The sequence below is a fragment of the Herpailurus yagouaroundi genome, unplaced genomic scaffold (genome assembly GCF_014898765.1).
Source record: "Herpailurus yagouaroundi ecotype Mexico unplaced genomic scaffold, PumYag 29, whole genome shotgun sequence".
NCBI lineage: Eukaryota > Metazoa > Chordata > Mammalia > Carnivora > Felidae > Herpailurus > Herpailurus yagouaroundi.
The window spans coordinates 104,202,213-104,229,337 of NW_024412377.1; the positions used below are offsets into that span (position 1 = coordinate 104,202,213).

Sequence of the window (27,125 nt, forward strand, 5' to 3'; positions counted from 1 at the left end):
ACAGAAATATTCCAAATGATGGTGGTTGGGAGGATGGGCTAAATGGGTGATGAGTATTAAAGTGGACACTTGTGATGAACATTGGATGTTGTATGTAAATGATAAATCACTAAATTTTACTCCTGAAATTAATATTACACTGTGTGTTAACAAACTAGAATTTAAATAAAAACTTGAAACTACAGAAAGAAAGAAAGAAAGAAAGAAAGAAAGAAAGAAAGAAAGAAAGAAAGAAGAAAGAAATTCCAAATGACAGTTGGGATTGCCAGGAATGTTGTAAAAAAATGCCTACATTGAGTGGAAAGCTAGATTAGATGTCTTTTGGGAAGGAACTTTGCAAGACTAAAATCTTCAGATTCTTTTGGAGTATGCCAGTCACTTTAATTATCATATTTAAAACAATAGATTCCATATTATAGTGTTAAGTTACAAAAAATTTGCAGTATTAGAATAGTTCCAAAAACACTAAAAAAAATTACTTGAAATATGCTATTTAAATGATATATGAAAGATGGAAACAAAAGATAATAAAACAGAAATTCTTATTTGATCATGGTGAGATTCTTCTCAAGCTGTAGAACAATTTCCTTAAAGGCAGAATCCTCTGCCCAGTTGGCTTTACTTCCTAAAATGAGGTTCTGTAATTAAAAAAAAAAAGAAGAAAATTTTTACATTAAATTTTTAAGTACTTTTGAAAATTTAACAAGCTTTTTAAAAATCTGCTTTCAACGATGTTTTGAAATATTTACCAAACTAGGTGTCAGCATTTACTCTATGAAAAAAATACATTCTTGTATATTAATTTCCACTTTAAGTAAGACTTCGGCCTTGATCCCCATAATGCTAAGGAATATTTACAATGTTTATAACAAACTTTTCTGCTTCATCAGTTTTGTGGATAGTTTTTACCTGCTAAGGAGTTTTACAATGGTATTCTAGATTAAAGGAAAAAGACTGCAGCTCCGATTCAGAGTCATTTTGCACTTCTACAGTGAAAAATAGCTTAAGCATAAACTGTTATGCCCTATTTATTATTTTAAAACTATGGCTCAGTGATAGCAAGTTACTAATTGAAATCCTGTTAAAACAGATTTTAGAATATAAATGTGATATTGTTTTGTACAGAATTATAAAACTTGGTCTATCTATAGTATTTTCTTGCTCTTGGGCTAGTGTTTATAAATCCAATTAAATTACAAAGGCAAGTGGAAGTAAGCATTCAAATAGAAGTAAACCCATTAGGGGCAGGAGCTCCTAAGGTAGCCACAACTATGTTCTGCTTAACAAAGCAATGATTTCATTAAATAAGACTTAATTAAGAGTATATGAATAAACTTAAGAAAAGCAAAATAACAGAAGACTCAATGTAGTAGGAAGGAACATGTACCCCAAAAAATTAAAATAATCCTGTCCTTATAATGCAATCCTCCACTTGAGGATAGCCTAAGGGACTTCCTTAACTCCTAATCAAGTAACCCACTGTTACTAAAACGTAGGTTTAAGACCGGAGGACAAATTTCTTATGCTCAGATACAAGAACTCATATTCTACAAGGATATGCTTTAAACATAATAAGCATTTGCTTTGACACATAATAGGCAGTTAATAAAGGAACACATAAAATTTAAGAGGTGAAAAAAGTTTTTAATAGGTGACATGATAATAACTACCAACACTTATTGAGAATTTAGTTTAGCCAGACATTATACTAAACAGATTAACATGAATTATCGTCTTCAGTTTTCACAACCTCTCTTTCTAAACAGGGAAACTGATGTTTAAAAAACCTTAAATTATTTGTTCAAGGTCCAGAACTATTAAGCTGCAGTCAGTATCGTAATTCTAGATTCCCATCACCCCCATCCATGTTTTCCCCATTCTCCCTAGTTCAAGTCTAATGGTCTCCACCATTATACCATTCTGCCTTCACGGAGCTGCTAAAATCATTCCACTTGTATGTAAGTGCCTAAGATTAAACATAATAAAAAAATCAAAGCCTTAAGTATTAAATACACATAAATTCCAAAAATATGTAAGCAGACTAGTATATAGTATTAAATTCATGATTTTTTCAGGGTCAAAGACTAACTGAAAGCAAATCTGAAAATAAGAGAAACAATCATTTTTAAAAAGTTCTTTACCTCCTTTCCTAATTTATATAAATGTTACCTGGAACACATGTTGAATCACTGTAGTAACTTGTATCTCCGTCTGTAGGTTTTGTTGTACGGTCTTTATCTTGTCTGAATTTTCCATAATGGCCAAATCATCTTTCTGTTTGTTCTTTTCAGTCTGTATTTCTAAAAGCTTACTTTCTGAAGCTTGTTTTAATTCTATTAGGTTAAAAATAAAAACAAAAAAACACTACATATTAACAACTACAAACAAGAATCCTGAAAAACTGTGAAGCAGAACAGTTCCTGTCTATTTCAGTCAAGAGAAAATATGTAATAAGCATCATTTTAGGGTGCAGTTCCATTTTGATCTGAAAATGACTTTTGTGCTACAAAATACCAATATTTTAATTTTACACTTAGCAATGTCCTCCATGAAATGTTCACAGTATGTATGTATGACAACGATGGCTGTCTACATATATTTGAAGGGGCATCAAGTTAAGTGGACTTCTACTGGGCTGCCAAAAGAATAGACAGAGATATACATGAAGAAATATTTTTGCCTCCTTTATTTACATAAATGACATAGCAACAAGATAAATTTTCACCGAAAAGATTCTCTTCTCCAGAGATAAAAATATCAGCAACCTTTTAGTGTAGTTCCTGAAATGTTCTAAGAATTAAACGATTTGAAAACATAAATGGGTGTGTCCCAGGAGCTTGGTTCCTTGACATTAATGGATCAAAAGTAGGTTGGGATCAATGGAAAAAACATTAAACATCCAAAGGATGATTAGATCAGATGACCAAGACTACTTCTGACCCTGAGATAACTTACAAACAGGCAAATTTGTGTGATGTTTAAAAATAAATTATGCCTATACTATTAAGTGAAAAAGGCAGTTTACAACATGGAATAAAATGAGGCCTACTTTGATAAGAAATAAGCACTGAAGATGATTATCTCTTGATAGTTTACTTTTCCTAAGTATACTTTTCTGTTTCTAAATTCTGAAAATGTGTATTACTTTTGAAATAAACATTTCAATAACTTTAATACAAAAAGCCATCTCATTCATGTTCATTAAGTTAAAAAGCTGTAGAATCATATGTATCAACCGATCATTTAAAATAAAGTATTTGTATATTGGGGCGCCTGGGTGGCGCAGTCGGTTAAGCGTCCGACTTCAGCCAGGTCACGATCTCGCGGTCCGTGAGTTTGAGCCCCGCGTCGGGCTCTGGGCTGATGGCTCAGAGCCTGGAGCCTGTTTCCGATTCTGTGTCTCCCTCTCTCTCTGCCCCTCCCCTGTTCATGCTCTGTCTCTCTCTGTCCCAAAAATAAATAAACGTTGAAAAAAAATTTTTTTTTAATAATGTATATGTATATTAAAAAATTAAGTACATATTAATATGTTTATATGAGCAGGGAAAAATGCTGGAATGATATATGCTCAACTGTGGTCACATAGGAAGGAGGTTATGAATTTCACACTATACTTTTCTGTATCATTTTTTTTTTCCCTGAGAATGTATTAATTTTGTGATTTAATGGTCTAAAACAAAAAAAAAAAAATCAAGCTAAATACACTTTAATACTACTTTTATTTATTTATTTTTTAAGTTTATTTCAATTTATTTATTTTGAGAGATACGGTGTGAAGTAGGTGGAGAGAGAGAGAGAGAGAGAATCCCAAGAAGGCTCTGTACTGTCAGTACAGAGCCCGAGACAGGGCTTGAACTCATGAAACTGTGAGATCATGACCTGAGATCATGACCAAGAGTCAGATGCTTAACCAACTGAGCCACCCAGATGCCCCTGACTACTACTTTTAAAAATGCCATGTGTAGGGGCACCTGAGTGGCTCAATTGGTTGAGCATCCAACTTCAGGGCAGGTCATGGTCTCAAGGTTCCTGAGTTCGAGCCTCATGTCGAGTTCCACATGGACAGATCAGAGCCTGGAGCCTGCTTTGGATTCTCTGACTCCATCTCTTTTCTGCCCCTCTCTCCTGGACTTGCATGCACTCTCTCTTTCTCAAAAGTAAACTAAAATTTTTTTTTTTTAAATGCCATGTGTAAAATTATGAGAAAATTTGAAAGCTAAGAAATTTCTCAATGGCTGAGATAACTGGCCTTATCAATCTCCATAGTAAGTGAAAATGTTTTCTACAAGAAAACAAAACGAAAGCCAAAACAAACTGTTCTACATACGTAATCTCTTCTTTCTAACATCAAGCAGTTTTTCCTCCAAATCCCAAGATTCCTGTTGTTAGAAATAAAGATTAAGGCACATTACCTAAGAACAAACCTGTAACACTTACATCATTGAATTTTATCTATTAGTTCTCCTTTTCCAAACCTCTGTCTAGCTCTCGATCCCTTTATTTCCATACAGAAAAGAGACTAAGGACAGTAGCTTAAATTACAAGTAGATAATTAGCCACAATGTCAGAAATAACTGAGTTATGAAAAAGAGGAAACTTAAGGACTGTGAATTCCAATCATATCAGTAACCTCTCGGAAATCCTATATAACGATACACAATACAGTTGCCAGCATCAAGTTACTGAAATCATGAGAATGTGTAAAGAGCCCAAAGTGCAGTTACCTGCTGTGACTTCATGATTAATTTGTTTAGCTTTAATATGTGTTTCATGTTATCCATGAGCACACTGAAAAGGAATAAAAAATATGACTTGTTAACCTTAATTAAAAATAAAAAAATCTCATTAATGAACACACATCAATTACTATCTATTTCCTTTCATGAAATTTACTGTATACTTTCATAGAAAGTCATCATTTAACAAAATAAACCTGGAAAAGTTTGATATAAACTAAATTTGTATTTAAAATTAAAGATGCAGGGGCGCCTGGGTGGCTCAGTTGGGTCAGGTGTCCAACTCTTGATTTTGGCTCAGGTCATGATCCCGTAGTTCATGGGTTTGAGCCCCATGTCGGGTTCCATGCTGGGTTTGGAGCCTGCTTGGGATTTTCTCCCTCCTCCCTTCCTCCCTTCCTCCCTCTCTCTCTCTACCCCTCTGTCCCTCCTCCTCCCAGGGCCTCCCTAGCCGTCCCCGCCCCCCTCCCCCCTCCCTCCCCCCCCCACAGCAACCCCCCACTGCTCACTCCCTCTCAAAATAAACTAAAAAAAATTACAGATGCAAAAAAAATAATAAAAACAATAAAATTAGAGATGCATTTCCCTAGAAAAATCTGTAATCACAGACAAAAAAATATTAAATTTAAGCATGTATGAATGTTTCTAAAAATCTATTTTGGAGAAAAAGCCCTAATAACTTGCTAATAAGCTGCTTTAAAATAAATACATTTTATTTTTTAGAGCAGTTTTAGGCTGACAGCAAAACTGAAGGAAGGGACCCATTTGCCCCTGCGATGACACAAGCACAGCCTCCTTGACGATCAACATCCCCCAGGATAAAGAAAGATCTGTTCATCACAAATGAATCTACATTTAACACATCATTATCATCCAAAGCACAGTTTACATTATGGTTCACTCTTGGTACTATACATTCTATGGATTTGACAAATGTACAAAGACATGTATCTATCATTATAGCATCAACAAGAATAATTTCACTAAATAAGCTGTGTTTTTACCCTCATGTCTTCAACAAAAACCTGTGTTAGGCACCAGGAATGTAAAGCAGAATAAAACACAGAGAGGAAAAAAATCTGTTGAAAGAGATAAATCAATCCACAACTATAGCACAGTGCCATTACAACCAGCAATAAATATGAACTGCTGAGAGTTAAGCACAGAGTACAACAAGGGAAACCCTGGAATCTTAAAGGACATGAAATAATTACCTAGATCAACTAGTTTGGTATGGCTGGAGCCAAAGGGTATAATGTAAGACTGGGTAAGAACAATGGTTCTTATACTTCAAAGTGCCACAGTCCTTTGTGGATCACCAGATCACCCCCACCACCCTCATTTATCTTCAGAGACTGAGTCAAAAGGTTTGGAATGGGACCAGGAATGTGATCTCTGTGATAATACTAATTGTTCTGATAAACAGCCAGGCATTTGAGAACACTGTAGAAGGAGTTTGTTAAGGAGGCTGAAAATGGGAATCTTTGCAGAGACCTGGGAAAGCTAAGCTCATTTTCTACTAATTATAGCTATACTGGTTTGTAAACTTCAAAACATGCTAAAGGCACTATCACAGCCTACTTGGTCTTTCTGTCCTCTTTGGGTGTCAATATGTCCTGTACCTCTTTAACTCAAGAATGTTTAAAGCTCTCCTTTCAAGGAGGGCCTAAATTCAGATTTTAGGATTTATGAAATCCTGGAGTTAAAGGGAATATGGGAGAATGCATTACCAGTCTGAACTAAGACACCCAAAAAGGGGAAGTGCTCAAATACATCCAGCACTTTTATGGTGCTAATGGTAGGGGATCTTTTATCACAAGATTTTTAGAACAGGTAAGGCCTCTAAGACCAGACACATAGGACAAGATCATAGAGAACCTTGACCGCCAGAGTTTTTATTTTATATTCCTTCGCAAATAGTTTAACACATACAAACTCATTTCTGCCAATGAAGAATGAGGCATATAATTCCTATCTCATCGGGTTACTGGATTAAATGACATTAACCCTGTTCCTGTTTTATAGTAAACACTGAACAAAAATAAACTTCCAAAACCTTCCTTCAAATTTTCAGATTTTCTGGCTAAAAATCTCCATTGCTTCTTAGGGCTGCAATACAAACAAAATATTGGCAGGACTATAAAAAGGATAATGCTGAAGAGGGTGCACAAAACTTCCATCACTTTTCTTATTCCTCAGATATAGGTGGTTGGCATTGATGGTAAATTAAAAAAATGCCCACAAAACTGGGGTGCCTAGGTGGCTCAGTCAGTTAAGCAACCAACTTCAGCTCAGGTCATCGTTTTTGAGTTCGAGCCCCACATTGGGCTGTCTGCTGTCAGCACACAGCCCGAGTTGGATCCTCTGCCTCCCTCTCTCTCTGCACCATGCCCCTCCTGCTCATGCTGTCGCTCTCTTTCTCTCCTTCAAAAATAAATAAAATCATTAAAAAATTTTTTTTCCACAAAAATAAAGTCATTATGCCAATGTCCCTTCTTATTCTCATCCTTAACAAATCCAGAAGAAAAAAAAAAACGTACCTAGTCTGGGGGTTAATTTTCTCCAGGTTTTTTTTAAGTGCAGCCGAAAGTTGCATCCTATAATGCAAGGGAAAAAAGCTTGCATTATAAAACATGGATAACATTTGTGGTACATTGAAAAGAAAAAAATTAAATATTACAAGTTAAAGATTGATTTCCTTTAAATGTAACCTAAACCAAAGTAGTTTTTAAAACACTACTGTAAGGGAAATACTTTGACAAATAAGTTACAGAAGTGAAAATGACAAGATGGCTAGGGCTGTGCACTACTATGCTGAGGGGCTGATGACACTTGAAATCAGCCTGAGGTTTGCTCTCCCAGCCATTCACCTTGGCGAAGGGCCAGCAGGAAGCATTAAGCATTAACACACTACAGAGATTAGCACAGGCCTGAAATGGAGAAAGGGAATATAAAGCCATACTTGAATGTAAACTTTAAAATACACCTATATACAAACAAACTCCATAAATTATTTTTAAATTCAAACAGTTAATAAATAAATAATAATGAAAATGCAATCAACTTAGCAATATTTAGGTCATTTCCTCATGTATGTCACACAAAATAATTTGACTCATTAAAATAAGATCTCTTACTAGTTCTGAAGTCATCTTGAAAAATATGATCTAGGGCACATGGCTGGCTCAGTGGGCAGAGTATGCACTCTTGAATTGGGGTCATGAATACAAGTCCCATGTAGGGCATAGAGCTTACTTAAAATTAACTAATTAATTAAAAAATATATATATGTATATATATATATATATATTATCTATACAATGAGCCAGCTTGAGAAGAGGGAAAAATGTTCACTGCTGGAAATGATTAAGAGGACTTTAACTACTTTTCAATTAAATGTATAAGAAATTCATCTGGGAAGGCCACAAATCTAAGGAAACAATTTAAAGTCATTCATTTAAGTGGAATTATTAATTCAGATCACAAATCTATAAGAAAGCTTATTTACCTTATTCATAGCTGTATACCAACACCTACTATAAAGCTTAAGACATAGTAAGCACTCAAATATTTGTTGAATGAATTTTAAAACATGAATGAATGAATGAATGAATGAATGAATGAATTTTCATATAGGCAAACCTATATGAAAAATATACTTAGGAGCGCCTGGGTGGCTCGGGTAAGCATCCAACTCTTGATTTTTGGCTCAGGTCATGACCTCACAGTTTGTGAGTTTGAGCCCCACTTCAGGCTCTGTGCTGTCAGAGGCGCTGCTTGGGATTCTCAGTCTATCCTCTGCCCTACCCCACTCATGTTCTTTCTCTCAAAAAAATAAACATTAAAAAAAAATTATATATATTTATTTATTTAAACTTGATGACAATTCTTTTACTTGACTAATAGTTAACCGCAGTAATGGAATCTAATAATCCTTTGAAACACTGAATGGGATTTAAGCTCACCCTTCTACTTCCTTGTCTGATATTTCCTTATTAACTGAATCTTATATAACTACTTCTAATGAAGGTATTAATGAATGATGTTAACTTTTCTCTCAGGGCTCAAAATTTGTGTGACCATTATCTGATGATCATTTCACTTGATTAATCATTTAGACTAGTTAAAATATTAACTCTACCTCAAATCATACCGATTTTGCATTCAGTTCACGATGTTTATACCAAAAATTTAATAATTACCTGTGTAATGCAAGCCTTTTTATTTCAAAAGCAGTTTTCACCTCTTCAATTTCATTTTCCAGGTCTTCAATTTTACTATCAAAGAAGCATGAACAAAAGAATTTCAGCAATATAAAAAAAAATTCCCCATTAGAATAAATATATAAAGCAAGCCTTTTAAAAAGTAAAATGACTCTCTCTTGATAAAAATATTCTACAGACCCCCACATTGATGCATTTATAGATTTGATAAACAGATACCTCTGACATACTTTACTAATTATGTTGTAAAGGGGGAATGCCAAAAGGGCTAATGGGATCACTAATGTAACGTAAGAACATACCGTATATCAACAACTTTTCAGTACATGCATGAAAAATTACTTGGAAAAATAAAAGGAAAAAGAAGACAATGGTGTAAGATGGGTAATAGTATCACATCTTAGTAAAAAACAAAATTGAGGGGCACCTGGGTAGCTCCGTCGGTTAAGCCTCCAACTCTTGGTTTCAGCTCAGGTCCTGATCTCACAGGTTGCAGGATCCAGTCCCACATCAGGCTCCATGCTGACAGCATGGAGCCTGAGTGGAATTCTCTCTCTCTCCCTTTCACTCTCTCTGCCCCTCCCCTGCTTGCACTCTCCCTCTCTCTCAAAATAAATAAATAAAAATTAAAAACACACACACACAATTTAAAAATATGACATACGCTTCAATTTGCTTATCTTGCATGATTTGTTCTGGAGTTTTTTCTTCACCTACAAATAAATAATTTTTTGAAGTTAGTAACAGTTTAGAAGAGTGCTGTCCAGGGACATCTGGTGGTTCAGTTGGTTAAGCATCTGACTCTTGATTTAGGCTCAATTCATGATCCCAGGGTCTGGGATCAAACCCTGCATTGAGCTCCATCCACCTTGAGCATGGAGCCTGCTTGGGATTTTCTCTCTCTCTGCCCCACTCCTCTGCTTGCATTCTCTCTAAACAAAGGAACAAACAAAAAGATTCTCTCTCTCTCTCTCCCTCTGCCCCTCTCCCTTCTTCTTCTTCAAAAAAAGTGCTGTCCAACAGAAATATAATGGAAGCCAGAGACTCGAACCAAACATTTAATTTTTTTTTTAAAGTAGGCTCCATGCTAAAATAGAACTACCATACAACTCACAGGTATTTATCCAAGGGATACAGGTATGCTGTTTCGAAGGGGCACATGCACCCTAATATTTATAGCAGAGCTATCAACAATAGCCAAAGTATGGAAAGAGCCCAATGTCCATCGATGGATGAATGGATAAAGAAGATGTGGCATACATATATACATGTATATATACACATACATACAATGGAGTATTACTTGGCGATCAAAAAGAATGAAATCTTGACATTCTCAAGTAGGTGGATGGAACTAGAGGGTATTATACTGCAGAAATTAGTCAAAGAAAGAAAGAAAAATATCGTATGACTTCACTCATATAAGGATTTTAAGATACAAAACAGATGACCATAAGGGAAGGGAATCAAAAATAATAAAAAACAGGGAGGGGGACACAAACATAAGAGACTCTTAAATATGGAGAACAGAGGGTTACTGGAGGGGTTGTGGGAAGGGGGGATGGCCTAAATAGGTAAGGAGCATTAAAGAATCTACTCCTGAAATCATTGTTGCACTATATGCTAACTTGGATGTGAATTTAAAATTAAAAAAAAAAAAAAAAAGTAGGCTCCATGCTGGGCATGGACTTGAACTCATGAACATGAAGCTTGAACTCATGACCCTGAGATCAGGACCTAATTTCAGATCAAGAGTCAGATGCTTAACTGACTGAGCCACCCAGGTGCCCCCCAAAAACTTATTCTTTTACCACCCTCCCAATTTCCCTAAATTTAATTTAAAATTTCTCATTTCCATGTTATAAATCAAGTAAAAATATTTCAGTATAACTTATTTAAACCCAATAGGTCTAAAATATTAGCATTTCAACATGTAATTAATTTAAAATTACTAATGAAATATTTTACAATTTTTTTTCTGTATTTTACATTTATAGCTCCTCCCAAGGACTAATCACATTTCAAGTGCTCAATAGTCACATGGACTAGCGGTTACCATATGGAAGAGGCCGGTTTTAGAATAATGGAGAAAAAAAGGAGTAAAATATTAACATAAGCAATGCAATATCAAAAAAAACATCTCTATGTCTATCTGTTAGCAACAAACAACTAGAAATTAAAAGATAAAATTACGTTGCAAAATTTTTTTCAAAAACATGAAATATTTAAGGATAAATTTAACAAAATATGTACATGAGCTCTACAATGAACACTTGAAAATAATGAAAAGATACATTATATATAGGTTATTAGAAGAATCAATACGGCTAATACAATTTCCCCAGTATGATCTGTAGAGCCCAATCAAATCCCAAACAAAATTCTAATACTTTTTTTTTTTTCTGTAGAAATTGTTAAGCTGGGGATGCCTGGGTGGTTCAGTTGGTTAAGCATCTGACTCTTGGTTTTGGCTTGGTTCAGGATGCATCAGGCTCTGCACTAACAGTTTGGAGTCTGCTTGGGATTCTCTCTCTATCCCTGTCTCTGCCCCTCCCCAGCTCACAATCTCTCTTTTTCTCGCAAAACAAATAAACTTCAAAAAAAAAACAAAGAAAGAAAATGACAAGCTGATTTTAAAATGCATATAGAGGGGCGCCTGGGTGGCTCTGTCGGTTGAGCCTCCAACTTCAGCTCAGGTCATGATCTCATGGTTTGTGAGTTCAAGCCCCACGTCGGGCTCTGTGCTGACAGCTTGGAGCCTGGGGCCTGGAGCCTGCTTCGGATTCTGGGTCTACCTCTCTCTCTGCTCCTCCCCTGCTTGCACTCTGTCTCTCTCTCAAAAATAAATAAAAACAATTAAAAACAATTTTTTTTAATGTTTATTTATTTCTGAGGCAGAGAGAGACAGAGCATGAGTGTGGGAGGGTCAGAGAGAGAGGGAGACACAGAATCAGAAGCAGGCTCCAGGCTCTGAGCTGGTAGCACAGAGCCCGATGCGGGGCCCGAACTCACAAACCGTGAGATGATGACCTGAGCCGAAGTCGGTCGCTTAACCGACGGAGCTACCCAGGCGCCCCAAAAACAATTTTTTTAAATGCATAGAGAAACACAAAGGACCTAGAATAGTCAAACCAATATTGATAAAGAAGAACAACACTAGAAGTCTTACAGTAGTGATATCAAGATTTACTATATAAAGCCACAGTAATGAAGATACTGTGGCATTATTGTAAGCATAGACAAATACCTCAAGGGAACAGAGAAAAGAAACCCAAAATAAACCTACACATAAATAATGGAGAAAGGAAAGTCTTTGAACAAACGGGGCTAGAAAAACTAGATTTCTGTAGGGGAAAAAAACAAAATGAATCTTGATTCTTAGCTCATACCATACAAAAAAAATTAACTCAAAAAGGACCACAGAACTGAATGTTAAATCTAAAACCCAAAGCCTCATAGAACAAAACAAAGGAGAAAATCTTTATGACCTTGGAGTGGTCACAGATTCTCAGGACTTAAAATCATACACCACAAAAGACCAAATAACTTGATAAAAAGCACTGCATCAAATTAATGCCTTTGGTTCCTCAAAAGATAGTTAAAAAACAAGGCAAGCAACAAACTGGGAGAAAATACTTGCTAGTTATATACACAGATACAGTGATTCCTACATATAAATCTATATGTATAGGTGGATACATGAAAAGAAAACCTGCATTTATAAACAAAGAATGCAAATCCAATAACACTAATAATACAATTAAAGGGGGTGCCAGAGTGGCTCAGTCAGTTAAGTGTCTGACTCTGGCTCAGGTCATGACCTCCTGGTTCATAAGATCGAGCCTCATGTCCAGGCTCTGCGCTGACAATGCACAGCCTGGTTGGGATTCACTCTCCCTCTCTGCCCCTCCCCTGCTCGCACTCTCTCTCTCTCAAAATAAATAAACAAAAAATATATTTTTAGAAAGCCTGGAATATCAGACAGACAATACACGAGAACTACCTTCAGATCTATGGACCTATAAAACAAATTGAGCAGAGTCTGAAAAGTTCCTAAGTTCAATCATGTATTCAGGTGAAGTAAGATATCTATGTGGTCCCTCAGGTTTTCCACATTCTTTTTTTTCCGTAAAATTTTTCAAAAGTTTATTTATTAGAGAGAGACAGAGAGAGCATGAGTGGCATAGAGAGAAAGCGGCAGAGAGAGAGGGGCAGAAAGAGAAACATAGAGAGATAAAGAGGGAGAATCCCAAATGGGCTCCGTGCTGATATCCCAATGCAGGGCTGGAACTCACAAAACTGTGAGATCATGATCTGAGCCGAAATCAAGAGTCAGCAGCTTAAACGACTGAGCCATCCAGGTGCCCCTTCAAAACTCTTGATTCAGGCCCTCTGGGTGTCTCAGCTGGTTAACCATCTGAACTTGGCTCAGGTCACGATCTTGTGGTTCGTGGGTTCGGGCCCCACATCAGGCTCAGTGCTGACAGCTCAGAGCCTGGAGCCTACTTCGGATTCTGTCTCCCTGTCTTTCGGCCCATCCCCCTGCCTTCTCCAGCTCATGCTCTCTCTCTCTTTCAAAAATAAACAAACGTTAAAAAAAAACCAAAAAAACAAAACTCTTGATTCAACCTAAAGTATCAATTGGTTTTATTCCTTAAGCCCATTTCACAGAGAAAGAAAGATTTACCAAAACCTATCTTTGTAAGCCAAGGGCTTACAAATCAGGTGGCAAGAATGGTTAGTACTTCAGGAGAGCTAAACTATTATTTTAGTAATCTCTTGCTGGCTAAGACTTCTGGATTAATGGTTTTAAAAGATAACTTTAAATTTGTTCAATGTTGGGGCGCCTGGGTGGCTCAGTTGGTTAAGCGGCCGACTTCGGCTCAGGTCATGATCTCGCGGTCCGTGAGTTCGAGCCCTGCGTCGGGCTCTGTGCTGACAGACAGCTCAGAGCCTGGAGCCTGTTTCAGATTCTGTGTCTCCCTCTCTTTGACCCTCCCCCGTTCATGCTCTCTGTCTCAAAAATAAATAAACGTTAAAAAATAAAATTAAAAAAAAATAAATAAATTTGTTCAATGTTTAGAATTGAAAATTTGTCATTCATGTCTTTAAGCTGATCTCCCTTCTGCCTCTCATCTCTATATTCCAGTTTCTCAAAGTATAGATCTTAGATCACTTGCTTAACAATCATCTCATCTGCTAATTTAATCTCCAAGTTGTTGATGGTAGCAAGTTCTAGGACTCCTTCCCACAGGAATTTCCCAATTCTCTGATCAACAGAATTTAATTGTCCAGCATTGTTATTTACTTTTTAAAATCGATTTCCTGAACCCCTAACAAGTTCCCAAGGGCTGGGGCAAGCTTGTTTTTTGCCTTCTTACATAGTATACCACTATATTATGCTGCCACTCCTGTTCCTATAATAAATGACTTTTTGTAAAGTTGATATTCTTTTCTCTAGAATACTATTCATCATCAAGCTCACAAAATCTTATTTGAAAATGAAAATACTTACTCGCATCAAGCATTGACTTATATTCCAAGAGTTGCTGTTTAGTTTGTGCTTTCAGCCTAAAAACAGATAAAGAGAAGAGAAAGTAATATATGTGTGTGTGTATTTTTTTTTTTTAATTAAGTAAACTTTACTCCCAATATGGAGTTTGAACTCATGACCACTAGATCAAGAGTCACATGCTCTATTGACTGAGCTAGCCAGGTGCCCCAGACGGTCATATATTTACTGAGGTTTTATTCATTAATATAGGATAAACCAACTCATTTTTTTCCAGCAGTTTATGCATTTAATGAATGTAAATAAACTCAGCAATAAGTCTTCTAGTTTTGCCTGATTTATTTAAAGTGGGCCTGAACAGGGGCACCTGGATGGCTCAGTCAGTTATGTGTCCAACTCTTGATCTCGGGGTCATGAGTTCAAACCCCATGTTGGGTTCCATGCTGGGCACAAATCTTACTTAAGTAAAAAATAGGGGCACCTGGGTGGCTCAGTCAGTTAAACCTCAACTTGGGCTCAGGTCATGATCTCATAGCTCATGGGTTCGAGCCCTGCATTGGGCTCTATGCTGACAGCTCAAAGCCTGGAGCATGTTTCAGATTCTGTGTCTCCTTCTCTCTCTGCCCATCCCCTGCTCACACTCTGTCTCTCTTTCTCTCTTTCAAAAATAAATAAATATTTTAAAAGTTTGTTAAAAATTAAAAAAAAAAGAAAAAGAAAAATATAATAAAGTGGGCACAAAGAGTTCTGGTTCAAGATGACAACATAGAAAAACTGAACTCAACTCCTCCACAGAACACACCACATTACATCTATTTTAAAAAAAATTTTTTTAATATTTATTTTTGAGAGAGAGACAGACAGACAGAGCATAAATGGGGGAGGGGCAGAGAAAGGGAGACACGGAATGTGAAGCAGGCTCCAGGCTCTGAGCTGTCAGCACAGAGCCCGACACGGGGCTCAAACTCACGAACTGTGAGATCATGACCTGAGCCGAAGTTGGATACTTAACTGACTGAGCCACCCAGGTGCCGAATCAAGTTACATCCATTAAATGCCTTTTCCTCTTGAAGAACTAAGGGCTGAGTGAACAGCTACTGAATAAACCAACAATAAAGAGAACAAAAAGGCAGCAGGAAGAGAGATGGACACGTGCTACGATTTGGAAGAGAAACTAGCATACATAGCTCCAGCTCCAGCCGGCAAAAGTCACCAACCACACAGTCTGCACTGGGGACACCATACACAAGTGCACTCCTTCAAGTTTAGAAGTAGCTTGTTTGCCTAATCCATAGAAACAAACACAAAAAGTCAAGCAAAATGGGGAAACAGAGGAATATGCTCCAAAAGGAAAAAGAACTCAATAAAACAAATAAACAATATGCCTGAAAAAGAATTTAAAGTAATGATCATAAAGATACTCACCAGGCTGGAGAAAAGAGTGGAAGAACCCAGTGAGATTTTCAATAAAGACACAGAAAATACTAAAAGGAACCAATCAGAGTTGAAAAATGTAATAACTTAAATAAAAAGCATATTAGAGGCCATCAACAGATTAAAGGATGCAGAAGAATGTATCAGTGATCTGGAAGACACAGTGATGGAAAGCATGCAAACAGAACAGCTAAAAGAGAAAAGAAGTTTAGATGCACAGAGAATTCCAAACCCGATGAACCCAGGGAGGTCCAGACCATGACACATACTAATTAAAATATCAAAGGTTAAAGATAAAGAGAGGATGCCTGGGTGGCTCAGTCAGTTAAGTGTCCAACTCTTGATTTCAGCTCAAATCATGATCTCACAGCTCATGAGTTTGAGCCCCATGTCAGGTTCCGTGCTGACAGCGCAGAGCCTGCTTGAGATTCTCTTTCTCCCTCTCACTCTGCCCCTCCCCGTTCATGCTTTCTTTCTTTCTCTCTCACTCTCTCAAAATAAATAAACATTTTTTTAACAAGATAAAGACAGAATTAAAAGCAGCAAGAGAAAAACAAAAAGTACCTATAAAGGAAAACCTATGAAGCTATCAGCTGATTTTTCAGCAAAAACTTTGCAGGCCAGAAACAAGTGGCATGACATATTCAAAGTACTGAAAAGAAAAAACTAACCTAAACTTGCAGGGTTATCATTAAGATTTGAAGGAGAGATAGGGTTTCCCCAAAAAAGAAAAAATAAAGAAGTTATCACCACTAAACCAGTGTTACAAGAAATGTTACAGGAGCTTCCTTAAGTAGAAAAGAAATGGCCAAAAAAGATATAAGAAAACGATACATGAAAAGATGTAAAATATGACAAGATATATATAAAATGTGGAAAACACAGTAAAAAGGGTAGAGAAGGGGAAAATATTTTTTCTTCCACAGTTTCCTGGGTTTTTTTTTTTTACAGAATATGTTTGAACTTAAATGAACATCAAATTAATACGGACTGCTATTTATTTGGATGTTATATAGGAACCTCATGGTAGCCATAAACCCAAAATCTATGATAGATACACAAAAAATAAAGAGAAAGAAACCAAACACTACACTCACCGATTACAAAGAAAGAGAGCAAGAAAGGTCTTTTGCAGAAAAATTACAACCACACCAGAAAACACATTTTACAAATGGCAATAAGTAGGGACGCCTGGGTGGCTCAGTCTGTTGAGCGCCCGACTGCGGCTCAGGTCATGATCTCGCGGTTCGTGGATTCATGCCCCGCCTGGGGCTCTGTACTGACAGCTTGGAGCCTGGAGCCTTCTTCGGATTCTGTGTCTCCTTCTCTCTCTGCCCCTCCCCTGCTTGCACTCTGCCCCCCTCCCTCTCTCTCCCTCAAAATAAACAAAAAAAATTTTTTTTTAAATGGCAATAAGTACACACTTATCAACAACTACTCTCAATGCAAATGGCTTAAATGTTTCAATCAAAAGACAGAGAATGGCAGAATGGATTAAAAAGAAAACAAGATCTATCTATGTCCTGCCTTAAAAGAGACTCACCTCAGACCTAAAGATGTATATACACTGAGAGTGAAGGGATGGCAAAACATTCACCATGAAAATGGAAGCCTCCCCTCACCCCAAAAGAACCTAGGTAGCAATACTTATATCAGACAAAATTGACTTGTTTTTTCTTCTTCAAAAAAGACTTTAAAGCAAAGACTCGGGGCACCTGGGTGGCTCAGTTGTTTGAATGCTCCATCTCTTGGCTTCAGCTCAGGTCATGACCTCACTGTTTGGTGGGTTTGAGCCCCACGTCAGGCTCTATGCTGATAGTGCAGAGCCTGCTTGAGATTATTTCTCTCTCCCTCTCTCTGCCCCTTCCCTACTCACACTATCTTTCTCTTTTCTCTCAAATAAAAATAAACTTAAATACATTAAAGCAAAGACTGTAACAAGAGACAAAGAAGGGCATTACATAATCAGAAAGGAATCAATCCAACAAGAGGATGTAACATTTTTAAGTATCTACAAACCCAACAATGGAGCACCTAAATACATAAAGAAATATTAACAGACACAACAAGAGAAATTGATGGTGATACAATAATGGTAGGGGGACTTTAACACTACACTTACATCAATGGATACATTATCCAAACAGAAAATCAATTAGGAGACAATGCCTTTGAATGACACGTTGGACCAGAGGGACAAAACAACATATATAGAACATGCCATTCAAAAACAATAGAATACACATTCTTTTCAAGTGCACATGGAGTATACTCCAGAAGAGATCATAGATAAGGTCAAAAAACAAATCTCAATAAATTGAAGATTCAAATCATATTGTGCATCTTTTTTGACTACAATGGTATGAAACTAGAAATAAATCACAATACAAAAAAACTGGAAAAAATACAGACACGAAGACACTAAACAACATGATACTAAACAACCAGTAGGTCAGTGAAGCAATAAAAGAAAAAATAAAAAAAATATATGGAGACAAATGAAAATGAAAACACAACGGTCCAAATTCTTTGTGACACAGCAAAAACATTTCTAAGAGGGGAGTATACAGCAATACAGGCCAACCTCAAGAAACAAGAAAAGACTCAAATAAACAATCTAACCTTACACCTAAAAGGGACTACAAGAAGAACAAACAAAACCCAAGGTAAGTAGAAGAAAGGAAATACTACAGATCAGACCATAAATAAATGACATAGAGACTAAAGAAAAACTGAACAAAACAGAAAAGAGAAAATCATGAGACCAAGATCTTGTTCTTTGAAAAGATAAGCAAAATTGAACAACTCTTAGCCAGACTCATCAATAAAAAAAGAGAAAGACCCAAATAAATAATATCAGAATCAAGAAAAGTAACAACTGACACCATAGAAATACAAAGGATTATAAAAGTATACCATGAAAAATTATATGCCAACGAACTGAACAATCTAACGACTAATGCCTAGAAACACACCATTTTCCAAAACTGAACAAGGAAGAAATTAGTTTTAACAGACTAATTACAATAACAAAATTGAATTGCTAATCAAAAAACCACCAGACAGTAAAAGTCTAGGACTAGATTGAGATTCAAAGGTGAATTCTACCATACACTTAAAGAAGAGTTAATACCTATTCTCCTCAAACTATTCTAAGAAGATAGAAGTGATAGGAAAACTCTGAAATACATTCTACAAGGTCAGCATTACCCTGATACCGAAACAAGACAAAGACACCACACACACAGGGCGCCTGGGTGGCTGAGTTGGTTGGGCATCTAACTTCGTCTCAGGTCATGATCTCGCGGTTCATGGGTTCGAGCCCCACAAGGGGCGCTGTGCAGATGGCTTGGAGCCTGGAGCCTGCTTCGGATTCTGCGTCTCCCTCTCTCTCTGTCTCTCTGCCCCTCCACCGATTATGCTCTGTCTCTATTTCTCTCTCTCAAAAAAAAAAAAAAAAAAAAAAAATTTTAAAAAAGGACACCACACAAAAGAATTACAGGCTAATATATCCCTGATAAACACAGATGCAAAGATCCTCAACAAAATATTAGCAAACCACATACAACGATACATTAAAAATATCACTGGAGCGCCTGGGTGGCTCAGTCAGTTAAGCCTCTGACTTCAGCTCAGGTCATGATTTCATGGTCTGTGAGTTCGAGCCCCCCATTGGGCCCTGTGCTGACAGCTCAGAGCCTGGATCCTGTTCCAGATTCTGTGTCTCCCTCTCTTTGACCCTCCCCCATTCATGCTCTCTCTCTGTCTCAAAAATAAATGTTAAAAAAAATTTTTTTTTTTAAAATATCATTCATGGGGGCACGTGGGTAGCTCAGTCAGTTAAGTTCATGGGTTCAAGCCCGGTGTTCAAGGCTGTGAGCACAGAGCCTACTTGGGATTCTGTCTCCCTCTCTCTTTGTTCCTCCCACATCCCTCCCTCTCTCTCTCTCTCTCAAAAATAAATTTAAAAAAAAATCATTCACTGGGGCACCTGGGTGGCTCAGTTGATTAAGTGTCTGACTATTCGTTTTGGCTCAGGTCATATTTCATGGTCAGTGAATTCGAGCCCCACTTGGGATTCTGTCTCTCTCTCCCTCTCTCCCTCCCTCTCTCTCTCTCTCCCCCTCCTCCACTGACACACACACTCTTTCTCTCTTAAAATAAATAAACATTTTTAAAAAATCATTCACCATGATCAGGTGGGATTTATTCTAGGGATGCAAGGGTGGTTCAATATTTGCCAATCAATAAATGTCATACACATCTACAATACAAAGGATAAAAATCATATGATCATCTCAATAGAAGCAGGAAAATCATTTGACACAATTAAACATTCATTCATTATAAAAACTCCCAACAAATTAGAGTTAGAGGGAACATACCTCAACATAATAAAAGTCTTCCATGAAAAACCCACAGCTAATATCATACTCTATGGTGAAAAACGGAGAGCTTTCCTCTAAGGTAACAAGATGAGGATGTCCACTTTGACCCATCTTTATTCAACATAGTACTGGAAGTCCTCTCCATAGCAATGAGACAAGAAAAAGAAATGAGGCATCCATATCGGTAAGTATGTTAAACTGTCAGTATTAGCAGACAACAGGATACTATACATAGAAAACCCTGAAGATTCAACCAAAACACCTACTGGAAGTAATAAATGAATTCAGTAAAGAGGCAGTATTTAAAATTAATACCCAGAAATCAGTAGCATTTCTATATACTAACAATGTCACAGAAAGAGATATTTTTAAAAAACAACACCATTTACAACTGCACCAAAAGGAATAAAATAACTAGGAATAAACTTGACCAAAGAGGTGAAAGACCTGTACTCTGAAAATTATAAAACACTGATGAAAGAAACTTGATGATGGCACAAACAAAGGTAAAGATAGTCCATGTTCATCTATTAAAAGAATATTGCCAAGGGGCGCCTCGATGGCACAGTCAGTTAAGCACCTGACTTCGACTCAGGTCATGATCTCAAGGTTCATGAGTTTGAGCCCTGCATGGGGCAGTCTGCTGTCAGCACAGAGCAGATCCTCTGTCCCACTCTCTCTTCCTGGCCCTCCCCCGGTGACATTATCTCTTTCTCAAAAAGAAACATTAAAAAAACGTTTTAAAATATTGCCAAAATGTCCATACCACTCAAAGCAATCTACAGATTCAATGCAATCCCTACCAAAATACCAACAGCATTTTTCATTAAACTAGAACAATTAATACTAAAATTTGTAGGGAACCATAGAAGACCTCAAATAGCCAAAACAAACCTGAGAAAGAAGAATGAACCTGGAGCTTTCACAATTCCAGATATCATGATATACGACAAAACTATAGAGATCAAAGCAGTATGGTGCTATCACAAAAACAGAGAAATAGATCAATGGAACAGAAGAGAGACCCCAGAAATAAACCCACATGTATATAGATAATTAATCTGTGACAAAGGAAGCAAGAATATACAATGGGGAAAAGACAGTCTTTTCAATAAATGGTGCTGGGAAAACCAGACAGCTACATGCAAAATAAACTAGACTTCTTCCTAACACCATACATAAAAATAAACTTGGGGCGCGTGGGTGGCTCAGTCAACCGAGTGTTGGATTCTTGACTTTGGCTCAGGTCATGATCTCAACAGTTCATGAGACTGAGCCCCACATTAGGCTCTGTGCTGACAGTGAGGAGCCTACTTGTGGTTCTCTCTCTTCCCTTCTCTCTACCCCTCCTGCACGTGTGCAAGCAAGCATGCACTCTCTTTTTTCAAAATAAATAAATAAACATTTTTAAAAAATAAACTATTGGGATTACATCAAAATACAAAGTTTTGCATAGCAAAGGAAACCATCAAAAAAAAAGAACAACCTACTTGAATGGAAAAAGATATTTGCAAATGATATATCTGATAAGGGGTTAATATCAAAAATATACAAAAAAGTTGCACAACTCAATACCAAAAACACGAACAATCTGATTAAGAAATGAGCAGACGACCTGAATAGACATTTTTCCAAAGAAGACATACAGATGGCTAACAGACATGTGAAAAGATGCTCAAAATGACTAATCATCAGGGAAACAAATCATAACCACAATGAGATCACTCACATCTGTTAGAATGGCTAAAATAAAAGACAAGAAACAAGTGTTGGCGAGGACCCTCGTGTGCTGTTGGTGGGAATGTAAATTAGTACAGCCACTGTGGAAAACAGTATGGAAGTTCCCGGAAAAATTAAAAAATAGAAATACCACATGATGAGGGGGGCCTGGTGGCTCAATCTGTTAAGCATCTACCTCTTGATTTCAGCTCAGGTCATGATCTCATGGTCATGATTTCAAGTCCCACGTCAGGCTCTGTGCTGAGCATAGAGCCTGCTTAAGATTCTCTCCCTCCTCTCTCTCTGCCCCTCCCCTGCTCACACTCCCTCTCTCTCATAAATAAATAAATAAATAAATAAATAAATAAATAAATAAATAAATAACAAATGATCCAATAATTCCATTTGGTATTTAACCAAGGAACACAAAAACACTAACTCCAAAAGATATATGCAGTCCTCTGTTTACTGCAGCATTATTTACAATAACCAAGACATGGAATCAACCTAAATGTCCATCAGTAGATGAACAGATAAGGAAAATGTGTGTATGTATATATATACCTACACACACACAGTATTGAGTATTACACAGCCATAAAGTATGAGATCGTGCCATTTGAGACCAAAAAGGTATTATAAATGAATGACATTATAAATGACTTATAAATGAAATAAGTCAGACTGAGAAAGATAAATACCATATAACTCCACACATAAATGCAATCTAAGGGAAAAAATGAATAAACAAAAATCAGAATCAACACTATAAATACAGAGAACTAATGGTTGCCAGAGAAGAGGAAGGTGGGTGGGGGTTGGGCAAAATGGGTGAAGGGGAGAGGGAGATACAAGCCTCCAGTTACAGAATGAGTATGTCCCGGGAATAAAAAGCAGAGCATGAGGAATACAGTCAATGATATCGTAATAGTGATATCATGGGACAGATGGTAGCTATACTCCTGGTGAACACAGCATAATGTACAAACTTCAAATCAGTGAGTTGTACAACTGAAACTAATGCAACACTGTGTCAACTACACCGAAATCTTATGGGGTGCCTGGCTGGCTCAGGTGGTGGAGCATGGGACTCTTGATCTTGGGGTGGTAAGTTCAAGCCCCATGTTGGGTGTAGAGATTGTTTAAAACTAAAATCTTAAAAAATAAAAAAGTCCTCAGAATAAGACACAAAACACAAAATGGAATCCAGTGGGGAAACAGCATCTAAGAATAAAAGTTAGAAGTTTGACTTTTAAATTTATTCTTAATACGCCACACTGAAGAAATAAATATGGGCCACACAAACAAACAGATCAAAATGGTGAAAACTGCAAACACTGTAATGAGTTTAAAAACAGACTGTAACATTTTTAGGAGACAGAGAAAAATAACAAAGATACTACTCCTTGGATAGATAATTCATATAGTTTCTCAGTTGTCCTATGATTGTAGTTAATTCAAGATCATACATAAAATAAGTAGAAAAGCTATGGGTAAGATGCTAACTAGTTATTAAGTTATACTTAACAACATGTTTTACATTTACATGGTAGTTTCATAATTCTGAAACTGCTCTGTGACTTTGAGACCTACATAAGTAGCTAAGTAACATTAGACAGACTTCTAAATCTCCATGGTATAAGTTCCTTAGATTTAAAGTTCCAAATGAAAAGAACGATTTCTCATAGGTTAAGAAGGTAGGCTAGCATTTTAAGACACTGTAGGAACAGTTTCCTTTTACCTGAGATACAAAAGGTGATCTCTTCTTTGTTGTTTTTTTTTTTTAATTTCCTAATGTTTATTTATTTTTGAGAGAAGAGAGAGACGGAGCATGAGCGGGGGAGGGGCGGAGAGAGAGGGAGACACAGAATCCAAAGCAGGCTCCAGGCCCCGAGCTGTCAGCACAGAGCCCCACGCAGGGCTAGAACTCAGGAACTGGGAGATCATGACCTGAGCTGAAGTGGGACGCTTAACGGACTAAGCCACCCAGGTGCCCCTGATCTCTTCTTTTTTTATGTTGATCAATTTTTGAGAGAGAGCGAGAGAGAGCAAGTAGGGAAGGGGCAGAGAGAGAGAATCCCAAGCAGAATCCGGATTCAGGATTCGAACTCAGAACCATGAGATCATAACCCGAGGTGAAACCCCAAGAGTTAACCGACTGAGCCACCCAAGCGCCCCAAAAGGCGATCTTTTATGTTTAATATTTTAGCATTTTATATTGTAGGTATGAAGGAATTTTTAAAGCGAGGTTGTGAGGCTTAGTAGCCAAGACCTTTCAAAGCAGTGGTAAATCTAAAATAGTTACAATGCTTTGGGGAGTTAAAGCAAAACAAAACAAAACAAAAAACTCTTGTTAGGGTTTAGAACAAATTTTTTTCTGTAGAGGCCAAACAACAAACATTTTAGTCTTTGTGATTCATAAGGTCTCTGCTGGAGCTACTCAACTCATACCCTGTAGCAGGAAAAGTTGTTCCAATAAACCCTTTCTTAAGGGCACTGAAATTAGAATTTCAAATAATTTTCACGTGTTTTTAAATTTTCCTCCAGGAAATTTTTTTGTCCCACCTACTTAAAGACATAAACATTCTTCTTTTTTTTTTTTTTAATGTTTATTTTTGAGACAGAGCATGAACGGGGGAAGGGCAGAGAGAGAGGGAGACACAGAATCGGAAGCAGGCTCCAGGATCTGAGCTGTCAGCACAGAGCCCGATGCGGGGCTCCAACTCACAAACCGTGAGAGCATGACCTGACCTGAAGTCGGACGCTTAACCGACTGAGCCCACCCGGGCGCCCCAACATAAACATTATTCCTAGCTTGAGAAGCCACACCAGAACAGGCAGTAGAGTAGACTTGGCCCTGTGCCATTGTTTGCCCACCGGACTGATATTCTTTCTCATCACATCTTCCCGTAGCAACTGCTTGGTGGAAACGTATAAACATCAATCATCCTCTTGGTAGAGAAATATAACAAATGAGGCTTCTAGACTGAAAAGGCTCATAACCATAAAAACAAAGAGGAAAGACAACGTTTATTCAAGTAGCTGAGGCCTTAGATGTATCTCACTACGCGCTGGAAAATCGGGAGCCCAGGACGTGAGTGCACGAAAAAAGGAGAGGAAATTACAGCTCCGAAGGCCTTAAGGGCCCTGGTCTCTGTGCTAAACGCTTGCCTCTGAGTAGCTCATTTAACCCCCACTGCATCTCTACTAGGAAGGTGTAATCTCCCTCTGTTTCTAAGATTAAGAACGGTGCTTAAGGCGTTTACATGAATGACTCGAGGACACTGCCACGAAGCGACCGAGTCAGATTTCGCAGCCTTAGGGGCTCTGAGAGCTAAGGATGGAGCTCTCACCCACGACGCCCACTTGGATGCGGCCGAGCGAGCCAGAGGGAACAACCTGAGCAGCAGGGTTAGGCGGTCCTCGGGACGTGCCTCCTGGGCGCCGGCGACCTGTGGTGGCCTGCCTTCCCCGCCTCCGGAGTCCGGGGACTCGGTGGCCGCTTGTTCCCTGGGTTGCATCTCCATTCTGACTGGCGCTGAGAGGTACGGCCTGGGACGGGAAGATGCAGCCTCAGAGGCTTATCTTCCCGCCACTAAATTCTCTCCCGGAAAGGGCCGGAGGACCGTCGCTTCCCGTCCGGCCCCTTCCGCCCCACGGCTCCACCCCTTCCGTCCCGTCCCCTGGTTGCCGTGGTTACTTCTGTTTCTCTAGTCCTGGCTAGTATTTGCAACCATTACAGATCACTAATAAGAAAAGTTGAACTTTAAGCATCAGCTCTGTCGAGTGCTGGGCTAAGAGTTGGGCTACAGCCCTTTGGGACACACCCCGGCGCCCAGGAACAGGCTGGAAAACTCCGACATAAATGGTCTTTCATCCTTGGCTCTGGGACAGGAGATCTTCGAGACAGTTTTGTGGGGTTTTTTTGTGTGTGTATGTTTTTTGTTTTTTTTGGTTTTTTTTTTTAACCCATCTTGGTACTCCCTTAACATTCGCGGGCTTGGAAAGGGAAACACCGGAAGGTTGTTTAAGTAGACTTTCCATCTGAGCTCATAGTGTCCAGACTCCCTCATTTGGCGGAGAACAGTGGCTAGAGTTCAGAGATAACTTAAAGCCCGCTATGAGTCAGTGCATATCCTTGAACCCCAGACTTGCAGCGTGAAATTTCACTATCCGTAAGACTCATTCTTATAACAGTCCTGTGCCCCCAAGTGCCACCTTGTCGATTTATCAGCTTGCAATCAAGCTTTTTTAGCTGGGCAGCTAAATGAGCGGCTAATGGATACAATGTGGGACGTAAAACGCCCCATTGATTGGTAGTTTTCATTAGGGTCGGTCGTGTAAGGGACACTCTAGCCTTGTAGCACAAGCACAGCAACTCAGACCTCTTTGAACAAGGGAGCCGAGCATTCCCCTCGTATAACTAGTTTCCGCTCAGTTACACTTGATCACACAGTGCTCTCTACTTTCGTCCTCTTCATTATCAAAGTAACAGCTACCAGCATTGAGTGCAAAGACAGGAATGTAAATACGACGTTAGGTTCGCCACTCCTACCCACAAACTCCTGGAAAAACATGGTTTCCTTTATTTTTTTCCTTTTTTATGTTTACTTATTTAGAGATAGAGGCAGAGAGAGACGAAAGGGCAGAGAGAGGGGGAGACAGGATCTGAAGCCCTCCGTGCTGACAGCAAGAGAGCCGGATGCCAGGCTGGAAACCATGAACCATAAGATCATGTCCTGACCCGAAATTAAGAGTAAGTCGCTTAACAGACTGAGCCAACCAGGCACCCCCACCCCCCATTATTTGTTTTATACAAAAACAATCTTGTGCTTTGGCTTTACCCTGGACGTCTTCCAGTATCTCACATGAATCTCATCCTTTTAAACCTATCAGGTGTCCAAGGCCAAATTTGGGACAAAGACAATTCAGTAGTTCTCCATCTGAGCAGGAATGAGAATCATGGGGAGGACTGGTTTAAAACAGACTACTAGGTGGATGGGGAGATGGGTGAAATAGGTGAAGGGGATTAAAAGCACAGTTACTGTGCAGAACACTGAGTAATGTGGAGAATTGTTGAATCGCTACATTGTACACCTGAAACTAAAGTAAC

The 27,125-nt window shown here is 38.1% G+C and overlaps 1 protein-coding gene across 2 annotated transcripts; it reads right to left on the reverse strand.

Annotated features, from left to right (window-relative positions):
• Nucleotides 1-356: 356 nt before the first annotated feature.
• CENPH (centromere protein H) lies at nt 357-25,639 on the reverse strand. Of its 2 annotated transcripts, XM_040451572.1 has the most exons (9): nt 25,412-25,639; nt 14,475-14,530; nt 9,624-9,672; nt 8,939-9,013; nt 7,277-7,333; nt 4,725-4,788; nt 4,328-4,379; nt 2,170-2,333; nt 357-638 (listed from the first exon to the last, which is right to left on the reverse strand). In XM_040451572.1, exons 1-9 carry the CDS (start codon nt 25,537-25,539, stop codon nt 543-545), a joined length of 741 nt encoding a protein of 246 aa, XP_040307506.1. In that variant the 5' UTR covers nt 25,540-25,639; the 3' UTR covers nt 357-542. The 2 variants fall into 2 exon arrangements, with proteins under 2 accessions (XP_040307506.1, XP_040307510.1); XM_040451576.1 differs by lacking the exons at nt 9,624-9,672; nt 14,475-14,530.
• Between the last annotated feature and the right edge of the window lie 1,486 nt (nt 25,640-27,125).